Source organism: Pseudophryne corroboree, chromosome 1 (genome assembly GCF_028390025.1).
Source record: "Pseudophryne corroboree isolate aPseCor3 chromosome 1, aPseCor3.hap2, whole genome shotgun sequence".
Taxonomy (NCBI): Eukaryota; Metazoa; Chordata; class Amphibia; order Anura; family Myobatrachidae; genus Pseudophryne; species Pseudophryne corroboree.
The window spans coordinates 85,870,059-85,891,716 of record NC_086444.1 but is presented as its reverse complement, the minus strand read 5'-3'; the positions used below and the strand labels follow the sequence as shown (position 1 = coordinate 85,891,716).

Genomic DNA, 21,658 nt, shown 5'->3' with positions numbered 1-21,658 from the left:
GTGTGCTGGTTTATAAATCTCACCACTCTTTGTCATGTTTCCTTCTCTCATATATGTCCTTCAGGCACGTTTTTACCTATAACTACCTGTGGAGGGGGGGGCATAGAGGGGAGGAGCCAGCACACCCAGTGAAGAAATTTAAAATTGAAAAGAAATTTAAAGTGCACCGGCTCCTTTGGATCCCGTCTATACCCCATCGTACTAGATTCCCCAATATCCCCTATGGACTACGAGAAAAGGATTTACCGGTAGGTAATTAAAATACTATTTTTAAACACTATTAATAAAAGTTAAGTTTTTACTTAATTTCAGTTTCATAGACAAGAGTGCCCCTAAAAAGAATTTCTTTCTCTTCCGTTTCTAAGAAAACAGGTGACAATAGGGCAGATGTATTAACTTGGAGAAGGCATAAGGAAGTGATAAAACCAGTGATAAGTGCAAGGTGATAAACACACCAGCCAATCAGCTCCTAACTGTTCATTTACATATTGGAACTGATTGGCTGGTGCATTTATCACCTTGCACTTATCACTGGTTTATCACTTCCTTATGCCTTCTCCAGGTTAATACATCTGCCCCAAGGTGTGTTATGTAATCCATGCAACCCTGGTTGTGCTTATTTGTTGTTTTTATCCATTTCATTCTCAGATTATTTCCAGGCTGGCATACGATACAATCTATCAGAGTATGGCTGTAAGGATAATCGGTACCAACCGCTGAGGATGATGATTGTATACATGCAGGAACTAAGTAAGTCTTTCTATAGAAGATCGGTCAGGTGAATGTGAATGTTTGGGATCTGGTTGAGAGTTATCACGTGGCCTTTGAAATGACAATTTGTTTTGGAAGGCGAGGTAACCGGTGTTAGGACCTGTTTCCTATTCCCGCCATTACATTCTGATTCTGAACATATCACGCCTAGGAGGCAGGAGCAGATAATAGCGACATCAACTTCTGTTCCCATAGCCAAGCAGTCAAACCACACCAATTTATAGGAGACACTCTTATGCTGGCTGTAAGTGCCTATTACATTGTTACACCTGAGCACAGGATAAATTCAATGTCTGCATTTGTTTTCGAGCATCAGCAAAGTTATTGTTCAATAGTTGACACAATGGGGTAATTCAATTCCGAACCCGTTCACCCAGCCGGATAAGCGCAACAATAGCTGCGCTGTATGGCAGCCCGATCTTGCACAAAAGTGTTCGCTGCCCCATAGGGTAGCATTAGGCCAGGCGAAGGGCACAAGATGGAGTGCAGTTGCTGGCATTTAAACGCCGTGGCAACGGCATTTCGCACCCTTTGCCAGCAATTGAATCCCTCCCCCATTGAGATCTGGGATAAAGGCCTACATGTATAGAGCTAATTGAAGATTCCAGTTTAGTTGATGAACTTCTGTGCTTATGTCCACGCCAGAGGTTCCCAAATGCCGCCATTACAGTCCAGGTTTTAAGGATATCCATGCTTGAGCACAGCAGACTTAATTAATTCCTCAGTTTGATTTAACTGTCTGTACTCAAGCATGGATATTCTTAAAACCTGGACTGTGTTAGCAGAGTTTGTGAACCTCTGGTCTACACCATAGCGGCATTTCACTCCACAGGCAGGTCTACAAGTACATGCTGATTAATACAGCGAAACTTGTAAACATAAGCAAACTGTTGTTTAGTTGCATCTCTCAGACTGCTTGGCTAACGATGGGCTGCCAGCACCTTATAGAGGGGGCATAAGCAAAAAACTTCCACCGGTAGCTGGTAGAAAATTAAGTGTTGCCCAGAGCAACCTATCAGATTCGGTCATGTTTCTGGTTGCTAAGGGCAACACCACCTTTCCTGCAGTTACCTGTCAGATTTGATCATGTTTCTGGTTGCTACACCACCTTTCCTGCAGTTACCTTTCAGATTTGATCATGTTTCTGGTTGCTACACTACCTTTCCTGCAGTTACCTGTCGAACCATTTTTTTTCATAAGTGCCCCCTTGACGATATTGGTCATCTCCAGCTGGAGAACCTGACTGTAGTTTTCTAATTTGACATGTGAAACCTCACATCTCTCATGCTTTTCTAAGAAACCAAATCTAAATTGAGGAGATATTTATGAACGCTCTTACTGTTACACAGGAAAATGCTGTAACCCATAGCAACTAGATGCCGTTTTTTATTAAATGTTATCAATGATTTTATAGTTTGCTTTGGGAGTCGGCCTTTTGTGCCAAGACCTGAGAAGTTGATTTTTTGAATGGCCCTTGTCATTTGTTTTGTGTTTATTACGAAAGATTTCATAAATGTTTTTTCTTTTTCTCCTGTAGCTCCCAAAGTGGCGCCAAATTTTACCATACAAGAGACCACGTCCAACTCCATATTGCTGAAATTGGTACCCATTGCAGAGGACGAGCTGTGCGGATTCCTGCAGGGATATTTGGTTTATGTAGCAAAAAATCAAAATGATTCATCAATGTCCAAAATCTTGGAACTGGGTAAGCTTTTCATACAAATGCTGTGGATAGATAGATAGATAGATAGATAGATAGATAGATAGATAGATAGATAGATAGATAGATAGATAGATAGAGAGCTAGAAATATAAAATATTTTTTTTACTTATCCTACTGTCTGGATGTATCTCATAACATTTGGGCCAAGAAAATTGGCTGGTCACCTTCCACTTATCACTGCTTTATCACTTCTCCAGGCTTAATGCATCTGCCCCTATCTCTCCTTAAAGCCCCCTTACAGTTACGGGTTTAAGGATATACATGCTTGAGCACACACAAGTCAGTTGGGATCCGGTCTGAAGATCGACAATGTTTAGGTCGACCACTATAGGTCGACAGTCACTAGCTCGACAGGGTCAGAAGGTCGACATGTTCTAGGTCGACAGGTCAAAAGGTCGACATGTTTTTCACTTTTTTTTCTTTTTTTTTAACTTTTTCATACATAACAATCCATGTGGACTACGAATGGTACGGTAATCTGTGCCGTGCAAAGCGGTAGCGGAGCGAGGCACCTTGCCTTCGATCGCCATGCGAGGGGACACGGTGCACTAATTGGGGTTCACGGTCACTCTACGAAGAAAACGACACCAAAAAAACATTAAAAACGCATGTCGACCTTTTGACCTGTCGACCTAGAACATGTCGACCTTCTGACCCTGTCAACCTATAGTGGTCGACCTAGACACTGCCGATCTAATGATCCACACCCAGTCAGTTAGTGCCTCAGTCATTTTGATTGAACCATAGTTGCTTAGGCATGGCTATCCTTAAAACCTGAACTGTAATGGTGCTTTGAGAACTGACCTTGGGAAACACTGTTAAATTAAGAAAATAAACTTTGCTGCATCTTTTTAGTAACTATAAATGAGAATCTGGTGCTATGCATGTATATACAGTATGCAAAGGTTTAACATCTCTCCTCCGCCTTCCTAAACCTAAAATACAAGTTGGCTTCTACAATACAAGAGAATTGCGAATTTCGTGGTTTCCCTAGTTGTGCAGCTAATGTAGAAGGCATTTCTCAGTTTGAGTACTGGATATTGTTAAGCATTGTCTGACTTTAGTGTTTTTTTGTATACAGATCGCCATCCCGAGAAGAAGATTAAGAATATCACTGACCCATCAGTCAGGTTGTTAAAAATTGATGACTTGCAGAGTGGAACAAGTTATGAGTTGGGTCTACAAGCCTACACCAGAGGAGGAGAGGGCCCGATTCAAACCTTCCGCGTAGTAACCAAAGACAATGGTAAGTTCTGCCTGTTGCTTTTTAATATCACTATATATACAGATGGAGCCCTCCTCATCTATGCCTTTAATAGGATTAAGTGAGCCAGGGCAGTCGGACTTAATCCACTGCTGTAATGACTTAATCCCCTGCTGTATTGTTCTCTCTGTATTGTATTGTAGCTGAGAACAATAGATGAGTCTTATGCTAATAAGCCTTGGTGCACCTGGGCGCAGCAGAGAAGCCTAAATGAGCAAGGCTTCGTCTGTAGGTATGCCTTCCAGCTGTCTTGGTTTTGGCAGGACAGCTCTGACTTGCGGGCAGGGAAATGGATTTGGTTGGGGGGGGGGGAAGGGGATCTCTGGATGGATTTAGGGTGGCTATTGGGAGGATCAGGGAGTTTCCTTGGTATCTGTAAATGTTGGCAGGTTATGACAATTGAATGAGGCTGGTGTAAGGGGCGGGGCTATATAGAATCTCTGCGCACTCCAGCCATTCGTCTTGCTAGGGGTGGGGGATAATATTATGAAAGGATAAGGGCCATCTCATGAAGATCAGTCCGGTCGGCCAATGACGGTGTGTGCAGTCATCGGTCCGTCGGACATATTTCATACCAATGGGATCTGTTCACTTATTCGAAGCATCAGGTCAGTGGATCTGTTTTAATGTGTTCATGATGGGTTCGTCTTATGAGTATATAATGGGCAGTAATGACACTAAACAAGTTAAATTGTTGCTGCTGCTAGGAAATGTTTTTGGGTTTTTTTGCAAAAAGGTTAATGTTGATCCTTTCCACTGTATACAAATTCTAATACATATTTATTTTTTTATATTATTTTTGCAGCTCTTGGCCTAATACTTGCCATCCTAATCCCCATAGCAGTTGCGGTAATTCTTGGTATCGTGGCAAGTACCATATGCTATCGGAAAAGAGAATGGTAAGTACAGATTGGCCCGTCATAAAGCGAGGCGGCATTAGGTCCTTGCACTGGTGTAAATGCAGCAACAGAGATTCCGTGTCTTTTCGGTTGGATGATGGAACAAAAAGTTATAGGAATAGATTTTTCTAAAATGATATTTCAGTGACTGAAATCTTCATTTACCCATTGTACCCATATGTCTATCTCCACTCACGTGAGCACAATGTTGCCGATGTCACACACACACACGCTAAGGGGCTAATTCAGACCTGATCGCTAGGCTGCGTTTTCGTACAGCCGGCAATCGGGTCTAAACTACGCACGCGTATGCACCGCAATGTGCAGGCGCGTCGCACGGGTACAAAGCGGATCGCCGCTCAGCGATGGGTTTGTGCGAAGGAGCCGTTTGCACGGGCGAACACAAGGAGATTGACAGGAAGAAGGCGTTTGTGGGTGGCAACTGATCGTTTTTAGGGAGTGTCTGGAAAAACGCAGGCGTGTCCAAGCGTTTGCAGGGAGGGTTCCTGACGTCCGTTCTGGCTCCAGACAGGCTGATGTGATCAAAGCGGCTGAGTAAGTCCTGGGCTGTGCAGAGACTGCACAAGATCTGTTTGTACAGCTCTGCTACACATGTGATCGCACACTTGCACAGCTAAAATACACTCCCCTGTGGCAGGGACTATGCGAACGCAGGACTGCAAAAAACCCTAACGAGCGAACAGGTCTGAATTAGGCCCAAAATTGGCATGTTAATGGGTGAAAAATGAGTTTCACGAATTTGTGATCATTCTAATGGTTTCTGTGATTATCTGATATAGCGTTGGATGCTTGATCTTGACCGTTTCTGCATTTAGACATTTGCCGTTCTTTTTCAAGTATGAGTTAGACTAGGAAGTCATTGTACGAAGAGGAATATTAATGAGGCGTTGAGCATTTTGCGCAGGGTCACCCTTGTGTATATACGAAGCCCTTCAGCCGAATCCATGGGCAATGAGGTTTATTTAGCCGCACATACACAGATGGGTCAGATCCTTTTTGTTTGAAACTTAATAGATTGCTTGTCCATATCTGGATCTGGAACTCTGCTATTTTGGCTGTAAGGTAAGCTGACATAATTATTATTTTCTATAGGATCAAAGAAACGTTTTATCCTGACATCCCAAATCCAGAAAACAGCAAAGCTCTGCAGTTCCAGAAGAATGTCACAGAGGTAATCTCATTATCATTGCAGTGTAACACAGGAACTGTCACTTGTGGCTCAGTGATATACAGTGACACATATATATGTATATTATATATCTATATACAGTATGCACATAATACATAATATATATGTAGTTATCTCAGTAGGGGACCCAAAAATGTGAGATTATGAATTTTGGATAAGGGATACTCAACCTGTATTAACGTCTTGGGAAGTCTGTGTATAGATGGAGAAAGTCAGGGGGGAGTTACTATTGCACATTTGTCTTGGGGTTAGACACAGTCAATAGCCTGCCATTACTGACCATTCTGCCACCACCTGTAAGTATTCACTACATGCTTCTCTATAGTGCCACCCAGTGCTAGGAGAGTAGTCTCTGCCACCACCTGTAAGTATTCACTACACGCTTCTCTATAGTGCCACCCAGTGCTAGGAGAGTAGTCTCTGCCACCACTTGTAAGTATTCACTACACGCTTCTCTATAGTGCCACTTAGTGCTAGGAGAGTAGTCTCTGCCACCACCTGTAAGTATTCACTACACGCTTCTCTATAGTGCCACCCAGTGCTAGGAGAGTAGTCTCTGCCACCACTTGTAAGTATTCACTACACGCTTCTCTATAGTGCCACTTAGTGCTAGGAGAGTAGTCTCTGCCACCACCTGTAAGTATTCACTACACGCTTCTCTATAGTGCCACCCAGTGCTAGGAGAGTAGTCTCTGCCACCACCTGTAAGTATTCACTACACGCTTCTCTATAGTGCCACCTAGTGCTAGGAGAGTAGTCTCTGCCACCACCTGTAAGTATTCACTACACGCTTCTCTATAGTGCCACCCAGTGCTAGGAGAGTAGTCTCTGCCACCACCTGTAAGTATTCACTACACGCTTTTCTATAGTGCCACCCAGTGCTAGGAGAGTAGTCTCTGCCACCACCTGTAAGTATTCACTACACGCTTCTCTATAGTGCCACCCAGTGCTAGGAGAGTAGTCTCTGCCACCACCTGTAAGTATTCACTACACGCTTCTCTATAGTGCCACCCAGTGCTAGGAGAGTAGTCTCTGCCACCACCTGTAAGTATTCACTATACACTTCTCTATAGTGCCACCCAGTGCTAGGAGAGTAGTCTCTGCCACCACCTGTAAGTATTCACTACACGCTTCTCTATAGTGCCACCCAGTGCTAGGAGAGTAGTCTCTGCCACCACCTGTAAGTATTCACTACACGCTTCTCTATAGTGCCACCCAGTGCTAGGAGAGAAGTCTCTGCCACCACCTGTAAGTATTCACTACACGCTTCTTTATAGTGCCACCCAGTGCTAGGAGAGTAGTCTCTGCCACCACCTGTAAGTATTCACTATACACTTCTCTATAGTGCCACCCAGTGCTAGGAGAGTAGTCTCTGCCACCACCTGTAAGTATTCACTACACGCTTCTTTATAGTGCCACCCAGTGCTAGGAGAGTAGTCTCTGCCACCACCTGTAAGTATTCACTACACACTTCTCTATAGTGCCACCTAGTGCTAGGAGAGTAGTCTCTGCCACCACCTGTAAGTATTCACTATACACTTCTCTATAGTGCCACCCAGTGCTAGGAGAGTAGTCTCTGCCACCACCTGTAAGTATTCACTACACGCTTCTTTATAGTGCCACCTAGTGCTAGGAGAGTAGTCTCTGCCACCACCTGTAAGTATTCACTACACGCTTCTCTATAGTGCCACCCAGTGCTAGGAGAGTAGTCTCTGCCACCACCTGTAAGTATTCACTACACACTTCTCTATAGTGCCACCTAGTGCTAGGAGAGTAGTCTCTGCCACCACCTGTAAGTATTCACTATACACTTCTCTATAGTGCCACCCAGTGCTAGGAGAGTAGTCTCTGCCACCACCTGTAAGTATTCACTACACGCTTCTTTATAGTGCCACCTAGTGCTAGGAGAGTAGTCTCTGCCACCACCTGTAAGTATTCACTACACGCTTCTCTATAGTGCCACTTAGTGCTAGGAGAGTAGTCTCTGCCACCACCTGTAAGTATTCACTACACGCTTCTCTATAGTGCCACCCAGTGCTAGGAGAGTAGTCTCTGCCACCACCTGTAAGTATTCACTACACGCTTCTCTATAGTGCCACTCAGTGCTAGGAGAGTAGTCTCTGACACCACCTGTAAGTATTCACTACACGCTTCTCTATAGTGCCACTTAGTGCTAGGAGAGTAGTCTCTGCCACCACCTGTAAGTATTCACTACACGCTTCTCTATAGTGCCACTTAGTGCTAGGAGAGTAGTCTCTGCCACCACCCGTAAGTATTCACTACACGCTTCTCTATAGTGCCACCCAGTGCTAGGAGAGTAGTCTCTGCCACCACCTGACTCTCAGCAGCACCTGGAACCAGGGTCGCCGATCAGGGGCGGTGAGAGGAGGGCTGGCGGGAAAAGATTATCAGTGTTTGGTCTTGTCACAGGGATCCGGGTCAGCTACGGAGATGAGCAACGCCCCATTGTTCGTTCAGCGCATGCCTAGCGCCCCCACAATTGGTCTCGCCGCCACCGGAGCATCTGCACCCTGTCCTCATTCACACCTTTCATCTAAAATCCCTTTCACATCAAAATCCCGTGTCTAACCCAACTATTCTTGTTAAGCACATTCACATTGAGCAATAGGTAACCCAATTTGGGGTGAGGTCCTTCCTTCTTTTGTTGACATAATCTCTGACCTTCCAGTCGGGTGTATCCAGCTCTCTCCTGCATCTTTTGCATTAATATATCCCTTTATATTGAGATCGAACTCTAGCTGGCATGTTAACTAACAGGAGATCATCATTAATTGCATGTTGTTCTCTGTACAGATCCGATCTCATTTCCGAAAATATGAAATCATTTTAAAAACCGATTGATAATAGCCCTTCACATTATCACATGTCACATTGGGGGTAATTCTGAGTTGATCGCAGCAGCAAATTTTTTAGCAGTTGGGCAAAACCATGTGCACTGCAGGGGGTGGGGGGGGGGGCAGATATAGCATTTGCAGAGAGAGTTAGATTTGGGTGGGTTATATTGTTTCTGTGCAGGGTAAATACTGGCTGCTTTATTTTTACACTGCAATTTAGATTGCAGATTGAACACACTCCACCCAAATCTAACTCTCTCTGCACATGTTATATCTGCCCCCCTGCAGTGCACACGGTTTTGCCCAACTGCTAACAATTTTGCTGCTGCGATCAGATCTGAATTGGGCCCATAGTCACTCATTCATGTAAAGTGGTCCAAAACTTTCAAAAATCAAAACAAAAATAAAGTGACCTTCATTTTTGATCCACCCACTCACTGACCAATATTAAAGAAAATATTATCAAACTGATGTTAAAATTTAGTAGATGCCAAGTCGTGATGCTGTGTATTAGTAACTTTTTGGATCTTTTTTTTTTCTTTTTTTCCAGGGGAATAAAACTGTTAAAACACTGGAGATGAACCCGTGTACTCCCAACAATGTGGAAGTAGTGGAATCCTTTTATACAGTTCCAAAAATCTTGGATACAGAACTTAATTCTCCGCTTTCTGATGGCGGTTCAAATCCGGAGGATGGCTCTGAGGCACAGGGCGATAACCATATTGTTGTGTCGTATTGCCAACCCACCGCTCATGAAGATACGTCTAATCCAGTCCTGGACGAATCTGCCACCCCGTCTCAGGTGGTTTATATTGACATCCAGTCCATGTACCAGCCACAGGCCAGTTCGGAAGAAGAACTTGATAATGACTTTTTGGAGGAAGCAGGTTACAAGCCCCAGATGCAGCTGCCTGTAAGTACTGTGAACACTGACAGTGCTGCTGCAGACGTCTCTTTGGCTGCATCGTCAGGGTATAAACCTCAGGGACACCCGGACACCTGGGCGATTGATTCCCCGGGCTCCCCTACATCACTGGGAAGTGAAAATGCCTCTTTCGGGAGCCCTTGCTCAGTGAATTCCAGACATTTTCTGATCCCTCCAATGGATAATAAAGATTCCCGCAAGCCCACCCATGTAGGATGGTCGATATCCTCTCTGTTTCAGAACAAGCAAGATGAGTGAGCGCGGCATCACATACTGTATCACGTGTTCTGCACGGACTAGCATACCCATAAAGGCAAATAGCAGTGACGGAGCTGGTATTCCAAGCTTGATGTCTTATGCAGACTGACTTATCCATTCAGCGTTTATAGGGCGATGCTATATGTAGACATGGGAGCTGGACATTGATCTAACCGGTTTCCCTGTGTTGTGGCATTAATTTTGGCTGCACGGTCAACATTGATTGAGATGTTGGCGAGCGTTCTGCACCACAAGCTCAAATCGGGTTGGCAGTCCCAGGATTCATAAAGAATAGGGATTTGTGCTTTGTGCAATTTAATGGCATTTCAGTTAAAATGTGAAGCAATGGACAATATGCTCTAAAATGCAATTATAAGTTCTCTTAAATGGTGAAAGATTGTTTTAAGAGATAGCTAAAGGATGTATAGTATGTATGTATATACAAATTGCTTATATAGTTGTCCTATATTGGCTGCAGTATTGTAGCATATGGTCTGTGTTAGTTTGGTTGCCATGGCAGGGCTTTCGCTATTTATGATTGAGCAGCGATTACCATCAACCTCGGGCCCATTATCTGCTGTACCACCTGCAACAGCGGACGTACAACCCCTAGACCGTTATCTGCTGTGACCACCTGCAACAGCGGACGTACAACCCCGGGCCCATTATCTGCTGTACTATCTGCAACAGCAGACGTACAACCCCGGGCCCATTATCTGCTGTACTATCTGCAACAGCGGACGTACAACCCCGGGCCCATTATCTGCTGTGACCACCTGCAACAGTGGACGTACAACCCCGGGCCCATTATCTGCTGTACTATCTGCAACAGCGGACGTACAACCCCGGGCCCATTATCTGCTGTACCACCTGCAACAGCAGACATGCAACCCCGGGCCCGTTATCTACTGTACCACCTGCAACAGCGGAGGTACAACCCTAGGTCCTTTATCTGCTGTACCACCTGCAACAGCGGACATGCAACCCCAGGCCCGTTATCTACTGTACCACCTGCAACAGCGGAGGTACAACCCCAGGTCCTTTATCTGCTGTACCACCTGCAACAGCGGACATGCAACCCCGGGCCCGTTATCTACTGTACCCCCTGCAACAGCGAATGTTCCGCCGCTGCTCTCAAACTAAAGCTGACCACATGCTCCATTATCACTGCCTATAGTAGGGTAACTAGCTAGATATTGTGGTGTGCAGTGCCCCATAATAATAAGCTTAGTAGAGTCAATCGGTTGACATTCGGGCATTTTGGTAAGTGCATTTAGAATATAACCGCCATGGGGCGTCTATATGCGTCATTTTATGACCGCATTGACCAGTCGTAACGTAGAGATCCAGCTGCTCAGCCGATGCACTGTACAGTACATATTTTCTAGTATGACCACCGATCCCGTTGGGCGGTGCTGAAGTCAAGCAACAGGATTGGCTTGTCTTTAGCAACTAGAGCTATGTATCATTATATATGATCTCCACAGCGCAGGCTCTTTACCCAGATCCATGAATTACCAAGCATCCTGCCAGCCCGTAGCATGTAACAGACAGCTGTTTAGTATATTTGATCATTTTGTTTAATTTTAAGATATACAGTGGAGATCTGTAGCTTTCAGTGCCAAGTGTGCTTACATCCAGCCCATGCTTGTCATTCTAGGCAGAGGGTCTCCATTGTACAGAAGGGTCTGCACCACTTATTAGCCCTGTGTTTTGCATGCTTTGCAATGGAAAGGGTTAAACGCTGTAGTCATGTCTACATGGCAGCTGCTGTCTTCCTAACATGAGCTCCGTATGTAGCAATCTGTCCCAAAACCGGTTTTATTTTTATGTTGCAAGAAAACTGAATTCCACGTATGAGTGTGTGGCTGTTGTTTTTTTAATTTTGAACTTCGTCACATTTTTTTTTCCTTTTTCTGTGAAAAGATATCAAAGTCCCCCTGTTTTATGTCAGGAGGTTTATGAATGTATTATGAATTTTTATATATACATACAGATTTTTTTTTTTTTTTTTTATTGTGAAAACACTACTTATATTTTTTTTTAAGATGCAGTTTTCTTTGTTTTATCACTGAGAAAACTTCCATTTTGTTTCTTTGTGTACCTACTGTATTAGAGAGCTTGTCACGCTAAGTCCAGAGACATGGGCGAGACTACATTTCGTAAAAATAAATGCACATTTTATTTGTTTTAGAAAAGTGAAAATCTTCTGTTTATTCCGTGTTCTCTAGAATTTCAGGCTGTCCAGGAGATGAGACTAGTGGGTGAGACCCAGAACGAATATTAAGACCTAACAATGGCTACTGGATATACATACGTATGCAGAATTTAGGGGTCTATTCAATTACTGTCCGGCTTTCTTAAAAAGTCATAAAAACTGCACTTTCCGACTTTTTTTGGTCGAATTTGGATTCAACCTATTCAATTATAGTGGTGTTTTTCCAACTTTTTTAAAAATCCGACTTGGATCGGCGGATTAGCCGCGGAGCTACGTGTTTTGTCGAATTTGCGGGCGATTCCGACTGTTTTTTGGCCAGTTTCTGACAATGTAAATCTGACTTTAAAAAAAAGTCGGATCGGCATTGTCGAAAACGGGCAAAAACCTGTTGGAATTGCCCGCAAATTGAATACTGAACTGTCGGATTCTCTCCGTCGGAGAGAATCCGACAGGAATTGAATAGACCCGTTAATGTTTTAGATTAAAAAGATAATATATTAAATTTTTAGCTATTATAAATTTGCTATCCATTGTCCTTAACTGAGGTTTGAACCTATTTCATGGTGGAATGGTGAATATCCTCCACTATCGTATTAATGTCGTCATACTTTAAATTGCTTTACTGAAAAATAAGAAGGAGTGAGTTATTACCTGTATAACTTTGAGCCCGGCATTCCTTCCCCTAGAAAATATATAATATGTAGTATGCAGGTTATATTATAGGCCACTTTATACAAATACAGTGATATTTTGGTGTACAGTATATGGACGCTTTCAGTTTTTGTTTTTTGTTTTTAAACTGGCCGTTTTATGTGTTTAATTGGAATTGTGTCTCCGGATTAGCCGCCGTCCACCACTATCTCTCTGATTTGTTGGGATGTGTGTTGCAATCTATGGATGTTGGGCTCTGTAGAAAGCTATAGAGCTGTTTTGGTGATTATTTTCCCACTACGCTACTAAGGGATGTTTGCGCTTGTGAATATTAGAGTTGCACCTGGGTAATGTGCGAGGATGATTTGCGAGATACCCAATACACTAAACTTTGCACTTGCCTTTTAGTCTTAGGTTGTAGCCTTATTTTGTAACTGTGAAGACATCGGTTCTATTGCCGGTCAGTGATTACTGTATGCTTGTGTCTGACGGACGATAATTGGCACGAGTACTTTCATAAACTTAGGAGAGATGTTACCTCAGCTCACACACGTATACGGTCACAACTATCTAAATACTAATCCCACATGTCAGGCTGCCTGGCTTATACTGAGATTATGGCTAGCACTGAAATCTAGTCTTTGCTAGGGATAATGACCAACATATACATTGAGTAATATCGATGTATAGGTAAAGCTGCAGTACCACCTTAGGATGCATCTCTCTGTAATGCAACCGTAATAAAGGGAAAAGTACATCCATAGAGAGTAGTGATTTATGTGAAGGAAAAAGGGAGTGCGAGCTAATTCTTCTTCGTCGTCTTGCTCTTCGTCTTCTTCTTCGTTTTCTTTTTCTTCTTCTTTTTCTTCCTCCTTTTTTTTTTTTAAAGGTGTGCCTCTCTTAAAAGTAAACCTGGCCAGTACAGGATTACTTATACTGTTACTAACATATGAAAATGATAAAGTAGATTTGGGAGGTGAAGAAGTTTTACACTTCTTGCTGAAAATGGTGGGATACCGAATAACCTTTATACTGGCTAGAAGTGAGGTGTACCTGTATTGGTGAGCAGTATCTGTGCCCGTGAGACTCTGTAGGTGAGGCCAGAATGCAGAGGCATGAAGCCTAAAGATGTTATTTAATCTCAGGAGTAGGGGGTATTAGGGCTAGCCAATTGTCTGTTGCATAGATAAGGAAATGTTATAGATGGGAGGCAATCACGATTTCCGCCTGTCGGGATCCCGGTGGTCACAATGACGACGTCGGAATCCTGACAGGCGGTTAAATGCCGCCACCGGAATGCCGGTGCCACAGTTGTGGACACCCGTAGAGGGACAATATAATGTGCCCGCAGTGTGGCGAGCGCAGCTAGCCCGCAAAGGGGCTTACCAGCGCTCGGCCCGCTGCCAGCATACTGGTGGCTGGGATCCCGCTGTGGGGATCATTACAGCCGGGATCCCGGTTGCCGGTAAACCATATGTGTTCCTTATAGGTAGGGAAATGCTCATAAGTTTCAGATGAATTGTGCTACATATCATTTCAGAATCTCTTTATGTTTTATTGCAATCACTCAGATATTAAGATGGGGTTTTGTTTTGTATATACTAGAAGATGTAAAAAAGAAAATATTTTTATAGCCTATAAAATGCAGCAAGTGATGAAGCTTTGTGTTATATTGAAGTAGTATTTCATTTTCTTTATTGTCTTTTTTAATGATCTTTAATATGCACTATTGGCGTTCTTTTTACAGAACTCCCAATGTAAACCAAAAATAAAACAGGACAAACAGATGGAACTAAGTTTTATTGGACAACTTGTCTATAACTGTAGATGCTTTCATTGGTTTGTTTTATCTGATGTTTAGCTGATTTTGTTGCTTTTAGTGGCAGTCTCCAACAGTGGAGGTTATTTGCCAACAAAATACAGCAGCCAATTGTACATTTCTTTTCATGGTCTATAGTAGATTTGTCCATTCAAAGCCAATTGCTGATTGGATAGCGTGTGTTTTGGTCACAATATGTTGAATAGAAAATGTAAGTCTAAAACTGTCTGTACATACGCCCCAAAACATAACAACTCCTCATGGGCAAAGAGAAGATGAAAATGAGAGGCGCTCACTAACCTGTTCCTAGCTTTACACCTCTGCCAGGAAATAATTGTATTTGCCTTTATTTTCTCCCTCCAACTTCATATTTCTCCTGTAGCTCTTACATCGAGAGACAGAAGTTAATTGTGTCTGTTTTACTGGGAGGAACTCCAGGTCAAGGAGCATAAAGGACAGTGGGACAAGTCCATCCCTCCATCCCTTATAGAGTTTTGTATAAACACAGGGCAATATACAGGTGCCAGCAGTAGTACTGTAGTTAGTGATGTAGCTGGTTTGTATAAAGGGCCACTAAGCCCCCTGCTTCCTGAGCAAAAGGCACTAAAGTCAGTTTTTAATAGCTTCCCTTCAAAATAGACTTTAAAGACTACTTGGTCACAAAATATGACTTACTCTGCATGTTTGCACTTTCGTAAATAACCCTTGGGGGCCCATTTTATTAAAAAAATAAGAAAATTGCTGCTTATTCTCCAAAAACATTTTCGGGTGGTAACTGCAAATATTTATTATCACACAATTGTATTATTGAGGGGCTGCAGCAGATACTCCGGTATCTGCTTGAATACCTTCATTCCCGCCTGCAGCCTCATCCCTCATAGGTTACTATGGGGAATGCAATGCCAGATTTACCAAGCTCCATAATGTGAATCAATCCACAGATTGGCCCCAATCTGAAAATGGCATTAGCCTGCGGACTACACATCGCATAATTAGCCGGGAGAGGCTTCTCTTGGAACGCTCCCTGTCAATGGCCGCCTTGCATGCGAGGTCAGCGGGACCGTGCGTGTTCAGTAGTCCCGCTGCCACTCAGAGCACATCACAGGAGTCCCGGGTGCTGTCTCTTACATCTGCCCGATGTATGCGCATCCTGCAATGCGATCTTGGGTGCTATCATCGCTCCCAGATCGTATTGGAAATGCAGTGCTTGATAAATGGCCCCCTCAGTGAGATTTAATACGCAGTCAATGGGGTCGATTCAAGTAGCCGCGAGGCATCTCGCCCAGTGAGTAAGTACAGCTATATGCCTCACTTACAGTAGCAGCATCTTATTTGCATCCCCCACAGGACTGCAATAAATACTGCACATTTTGGGCGGGTTCTGAGAGAGGGGCGAGCTCAGCTGGTATTTCTATGACATTGCAACTGGAACCCCCCCTCCCTGATTTGTATTTACCTCAGTGAGTCTGTCTAGGGAAACACAGGAACCAGTTTGCACTTTTTGCAAGGAGCCATTACCAATAAACGCCTTCAGCATTCTACAGATGAAGTAGAGTAATTGTGAATGGAAGAGCTGAGGTAAAGAGCTGGTAGAAGATAGTGTGAGTGAATGGAAGTCAAGAACTGGGCCCTATGGCATCTGCTGACCATTATGTTCCACTGTTGCACCTGTGGCTGATTGGGCGCTGCCCTTTTGATGTGTTTGTCTAAGTGGGCAGTACCTTCGCTGTATTGGCCATCAAAGAGTTAACTTTGAGCGCTGAACATTGGTACAAAAAGGACCTACATGATTAATCTCAATTGGTGGCCAGGAATATTTTAGCACAAGTTATAACCTAGAGCAAATTAGCCGTAATTCTGAACAAATATGAATACATACGATGGAAAATAAAAGAATTGGTAGAAATATACCTTTGCAGCATACGTTCTAGGAAATTATAGCTAGAATCAGATTGGTTGAAATGGGCAATGCTTCGACTCTTGTCCTATTAAGGTTTCAGCAAACTTTCCCCTTGTCTGCCAATAGCTTCATTATTAAAATGTTTATTGGTGGAAAATTATCATCCGATGCTATAGAAGGAAATATAACTGACGCTTGTAATCTGCTTATTAAGATCATTTTTAGCCAGTGCCTTCCACAGTAAAACATACGGATTGGAGAGGGGCGTCCTAACAAAGCAGTAGATTTTATTACCCTTATTGGGGGGTCATTCCGAGTTGATCTTAGCTGTGCTAAATTTAGCACAGCTACGATCAGGCACTCAGACATGCGGGGGGACGCCCAGCACAGGGCTGGTCTGCCCCGCATGTCAGTGCGCCCCCCCCTGCAGAAGTGCAAAAGCATCGCACAGAGGTGATGCTTTTGCATTTCAGGAGTAGCTCCCGGCGAGCGCAGCTCATGCGGCTGGCCGGGAGAACCTCTTCGCTGCCCGGTGCGGCCACGCCTGCGTTGGCCGGACCGCGCTCCCTAAACGGCGGCTTAAGGCCGTCGTCCAGCCCCCTCCCGCCCATCGACCGCCTCTGCCTGTCAATCGGGCAGAGGTGATCACTAGGCAACGACGGCTGTCTGGCATGCGCCGGCGCACTGCGGCACCAACGTATGTGCAGTACTGACCCGATCGCACCGCTGCGATAAACTGTAGCATGCGATTGGGTCAGAATGACCCCCAATGTCCTTACAAGGAGCATCTTCTCCCTATTTCTGCCGTCTCCAGCGGTGGCAGAAACGGATTTGTAGTAATGTGTCTGGAGGTAAATGGAAAGAGTAACACTGGAAACCCAGCATGAGTGTTTATCCTGTACATGCATGATGTACAGATGGAGACCCGCTCATCTATCCCTTTAGGATTAACTGAGCCAGGGCAGTCAGATTTAATCCCCTGCTGTAATGACTTAATCCCCTTCTGTATTGTTCTCTCTGTATTGTATTGCAGTTGAGAACAATAGAATAAAGGCTTATGCTAATAAGCCTTGGTGCACCTAGGTGCAGCAGAGAAGCCTAGATGAGCGAGGCACCGTCTCTATGTTTATTTCAATGCTATGAAAACTCTAGAGGACGTTCAGTTCTGTGCAGCGTGCCTCCCGTTATGGTCAGGCGAATTCACTTTGTGACTAGTAACATCGCAAATTTTTCCTCGTGCCCCATAGGGGTTCATGGGGAAACTATTCGATGTTTGCAGACCATAATATTGATGCACCGCTGAACATGGTGGAGGAACGTGGCCGAGAACGGAATCTCTCTAGCAGAATCATCATGTTGTGGTATTATGTATATAACTCTAGCTGAATGTTTGTTTTGAATGTTGCATAAGTGTAATAATGTATTTTGTTTAGGCTGGTGTCACACTTACATTTTGGTAGCAGCGTGTCTGTGAAAAGGAGGTGAAGGTTTCAAGTTTTCTACATGCAGCGTTTTCACATTGAAATAAATGTTAAACGCTTAAGCTGTAATAAGCAATTGATGTAAAAATAGCAGATACAGTATATAGCAAACAAACACTAAATTGCTTGTGATACGACATAAACACTCTGCTATTAAAACACAGATGTTTCAGTTGTCTTGCATTGTACAGTATAGCAATTACAAACCAAACGTGTCTGTATTAGTGGGCTGTTAAATAATGTGTATGTCAAAATCCATCTAAACGTCACTGCCAGTAGAATTTTGTTGATTGTTAAAACACTATGAAAATGTATTTACTTCTGTGCGTAAGCATGTCAATATACTGTACAGCCCATGGATGTTACACTTAATCACTACTCCTGTTACACATAAGCTAAAACAGTATTTTGTCCCTTACTGGTTTTTTATTGCTGCTTTTTTTTATCATTTGAGCCTGTTTCTAGTTTGAGCCTTTTGTTTTGTTACAATAAATGAAATAAATGCACGTTGCTTGTTTAATCATGCTGTCCTTGAGTCGCAGACGTTCTGAGAAACACGACATTCCTCAGCGACCGGCAATAAATGATCTGAAGGAGAACTGAACAATAACAGTAATTCACTAAAATCTGCATATATTCAACTGACAGCAGGTTGCTTGTTCCCCGACACCACGCTCTGTGTCCAATCCATACCGCAGGAAATGCGGGACTGCGCTAATTAGCTTACTCCCAATGAGTGACGCTGTCTGTGCATAATTCGCTGGATGGAGTCGCAAGTGTCAAATACAAACAATATACAAAATGAAGAACTTTTCTATAGTAGCCACAATGAATATTAATAACCAAGATCAACTTGGATAAAAACACTTTATTTAATCCAAAGTAGGGATAAAAGCAATTTGCCATTTAGGCATTGAAAATAAGATCTCAAAATTTAATTTACTTAATGTTGGAAATTTGTCCTTTATAAATAACTGCGAGGTATAGAGTGCTTTATAATGGGATGTAGTTACTATTCCAGCTGTCACCATCCCATTTCGCAAAATGTCCTACGAGTAGGCTGCAGGGATAGGTGGAGTGTTAGGCTGCGTAGGGCGGTTAAGGTTAGGCTGCGGGAGGTATGGGTTAGGGGTAAGGGTCATAATACTCACTGGGATCCATTGGGATGGTGACTGTTGGTATATCGATACCATCCCCTTTATAACAGCTAGAATGCGTATGGTTCATTATGTCAAACTGAAAATGTCCAGATAGTCATAATCTTGACATTGAATGTGTCAACATGATCTTAATATCAACATTCAGTATGTCAACATTGTTAAAAGGTCAACATACTGTGTTTTATGTTATTACTGCCACTAAGTCTGAAGGCGATATTGACATTTTGCAGATGTTGACATTTTAACTGTGTCGAGGGGCGGAACACCTGGAGAAACGGAGTCAGTTGCCGCCGGTCTCCAGCCTCCTCCATTCTGCCTTGACCGCAGGGCCGTAACTAGGGTAGTGCGGATGATGCTCAGCCCACATTTGCCCTGTGGGCACCAATTCCACATCCACCCGCCTATGCACGGACTCACACGCGTCTCATACTGCAGCCTTCCTCCAAGCCATACCCCTTGTGACGTTCGCGGAGGTTCTCCCCCGGCACACAGAAGCAGCAAAGTGACAGCTGGATAATCTTGGCTCCCACACCACACAGGTCAGATAAGCAAATATCTCCAGGAGTCTGCCACCCTACCTCTCGTCCAGCCCCACTCTTCTCTCTCCCTTAGCTGTCTCTACGGAGCTATGCTGGGTTGCAGTATTTTTAGTGAGTCTGCTGCTACAGAGCATCAGCCGTAGTCTCTGCCGGGGAGGGATGTTGGGTGATCACACTGATTGTGCTCCCACAGTCCCTGGATTTGCTCCTGCCTAAGTAGTTTTCATGGTGCCCGCCCATTTCCCCAGTTTTTGTGTATATTTTACATAAGGGTGTGTAGCCTAGCATCCCATAGTTAGACCATGCCCCCAAAAGCCCAGGGTTAGCTCTACACCACTGTCAGTAATAGGTACACTTTAAGTCTCCACACAGTGTGACAAGTCTCTATTTGTTCTTGCCCCTCTTTTCCACTCCTCTTCCCCCTCCCACTATTCCGGTTCTGTCTGCAGCTGGTCTCTCTTCATACTAAAGGACCATGCTAAAATCTAACCCTTTCCCCTGTAACATAAGTCTGACCTCACTTCCCACATCATTACCATAGCCTCCCCACTAACTCTAACCTAACACCATAAACTTTGCCTTCCCCCTAGCAGCATTACACTAACCCTAAACTCCCTCTTAAACCTCACTTCCCCTTCTGTAGAGTAACCCTAACCTCCCTTCCTGCAGCCTTAGGCTAATTTCACACACTCCGGTCGGACTTTTGAGTCGTTGAGTCGTTTTTAATGCTGAGCACATGTGCAGCAGCAGTACCAGCGGCACAAAAACCCACTGGCTTCAGGGACGGCATGGCCACCAGGGCTGCCAAGAGAATCCCTGGGCCCTGGTACCACAACTTCCTGGGCCCCTGCCCCTGGAGGGGGTGTGACCACACCATGCTGGGGGCATTGCCACACCTCTTTGGGGGTATGTCTAACGCATTAGAAGCACCCACTCACAGGAGCATGGCATGCCTCCCAGCCAGGGCAGTAGAGAGCCTAATCACAGGAGGCGTGGCCATGTTCCCTTAGAAAAAAATAGAGAAAATAAGATTTCTCTGACGTCCTAGTGGATGCTGGGGACTCCGTAAGGACCATGGGGAATAGACGGGCTCCGCAGGAGACTGGGCACACTATAAGAAAGATTTGGTACTACCTGGTGTGCACTGGCTCCTCCCTCTATGCCCCTCCTCCAGACCTCAGTTGGATTTCTGTGCCCGGCCGAGCTGGATGCACACTAGGGGCTCTCCTGAGCTCCTAGAAAGAAAGTATATATTAGGTTTTTTATTTTACAGTGAGACCTGCTGGCAACAGGCTCACTGCAACGAGGGACTAAGGGGAGAAGAAGCGAACCTACCTGCTTGCAGCTAGCTTGGGCTTCTTAGGCTACTGGACACCATTAGCTCCAGAGGGATCGACCGCAGGACCCGTCCTTGGTGTTCGTTCCCAGAGCCGCGCCGCCGTCCCCCTTACAGAGCCAGAAGCAAGAAGATGGTCCGGAAAATCGTCGGCAGAAGACTTCAGTCTTCACCAAGGTAGCGCACAGCACTGCAGCTGTGCGCCATTGCTCCTCATACACACTTCACACTCCGGTCACTGAGGGTGCAGGGCGCTGGGGGGGGGCGCCCTGAGCAGCAATAAAATCACCTTGGCTGGCAAAATAACCACAATATATAGCACCAGAGGCTATATATGTGGTAATTACCCCTGCCAGAATACAGAAAAAAGCAGGAGAAAAGTCAGCCGAAAAAGGGGCGGAGCCATCTCCCTCAGCACACTGGCGCCATTTCTCCCTCACAGTTCCGCTGGAAGGAAGCTCCCTGACTCTCCCCTGCAGTCTACACTACAGAAAAGGGTAAAAAAGAGAGGGGGGGGCACAAATATGAGGCGCAGTAAATATTATAGCAGCTATAGGGGACATAATTCAGTTAGTCCCTGCATTATATAGCGCTCTGGTGTGTGCTGGCATACTCTCTCTCTGTCTCCCCAAAGGGCTTTTGTGGGGTC

At 44.4% G+C, this 21,658-nt stretch overlaps 1 protein-coding gene across 1 annotated transcript in view; it reads left to right on the top strand.

Moving 5' to 3' along the window:
- Positions 1-18,494, top strand: part of LIFR (LIF receptor subunit alpha) — a 141,161-nt gene extending 122,667 nt beyond the window's left edge. The window contains exons 15-20 of the mRNA XM_063961221.1: positions 649-750; positions 2,309-2,476; positions 3,576-3,740; positions 4,564-4,657; positions 5,771-5,849; positions 9,273-18,494. Of these exons, the coding sequence (XP_063817291.1) occupies positions 649-750; positions 2,309-2,476; positions 3,576-3,740; positions 4,564-4,657; positions 5,771-5,849; positions 9,273-9,905 (1,241 nt within the window). The 3' untranslated portion in view covers positions 9,906-18,494. The remainder of the gene's footprint in view (positions 1-648; positions 751-2,308; positions 2,477-3,575; positions 3,741-4,563; positions 4,658-5,770; positions 5,850-9,272) is intronic.
- The last annotated feature ends 3,164 nt before the right edge of the window (positions 18,495-21,658 follow it).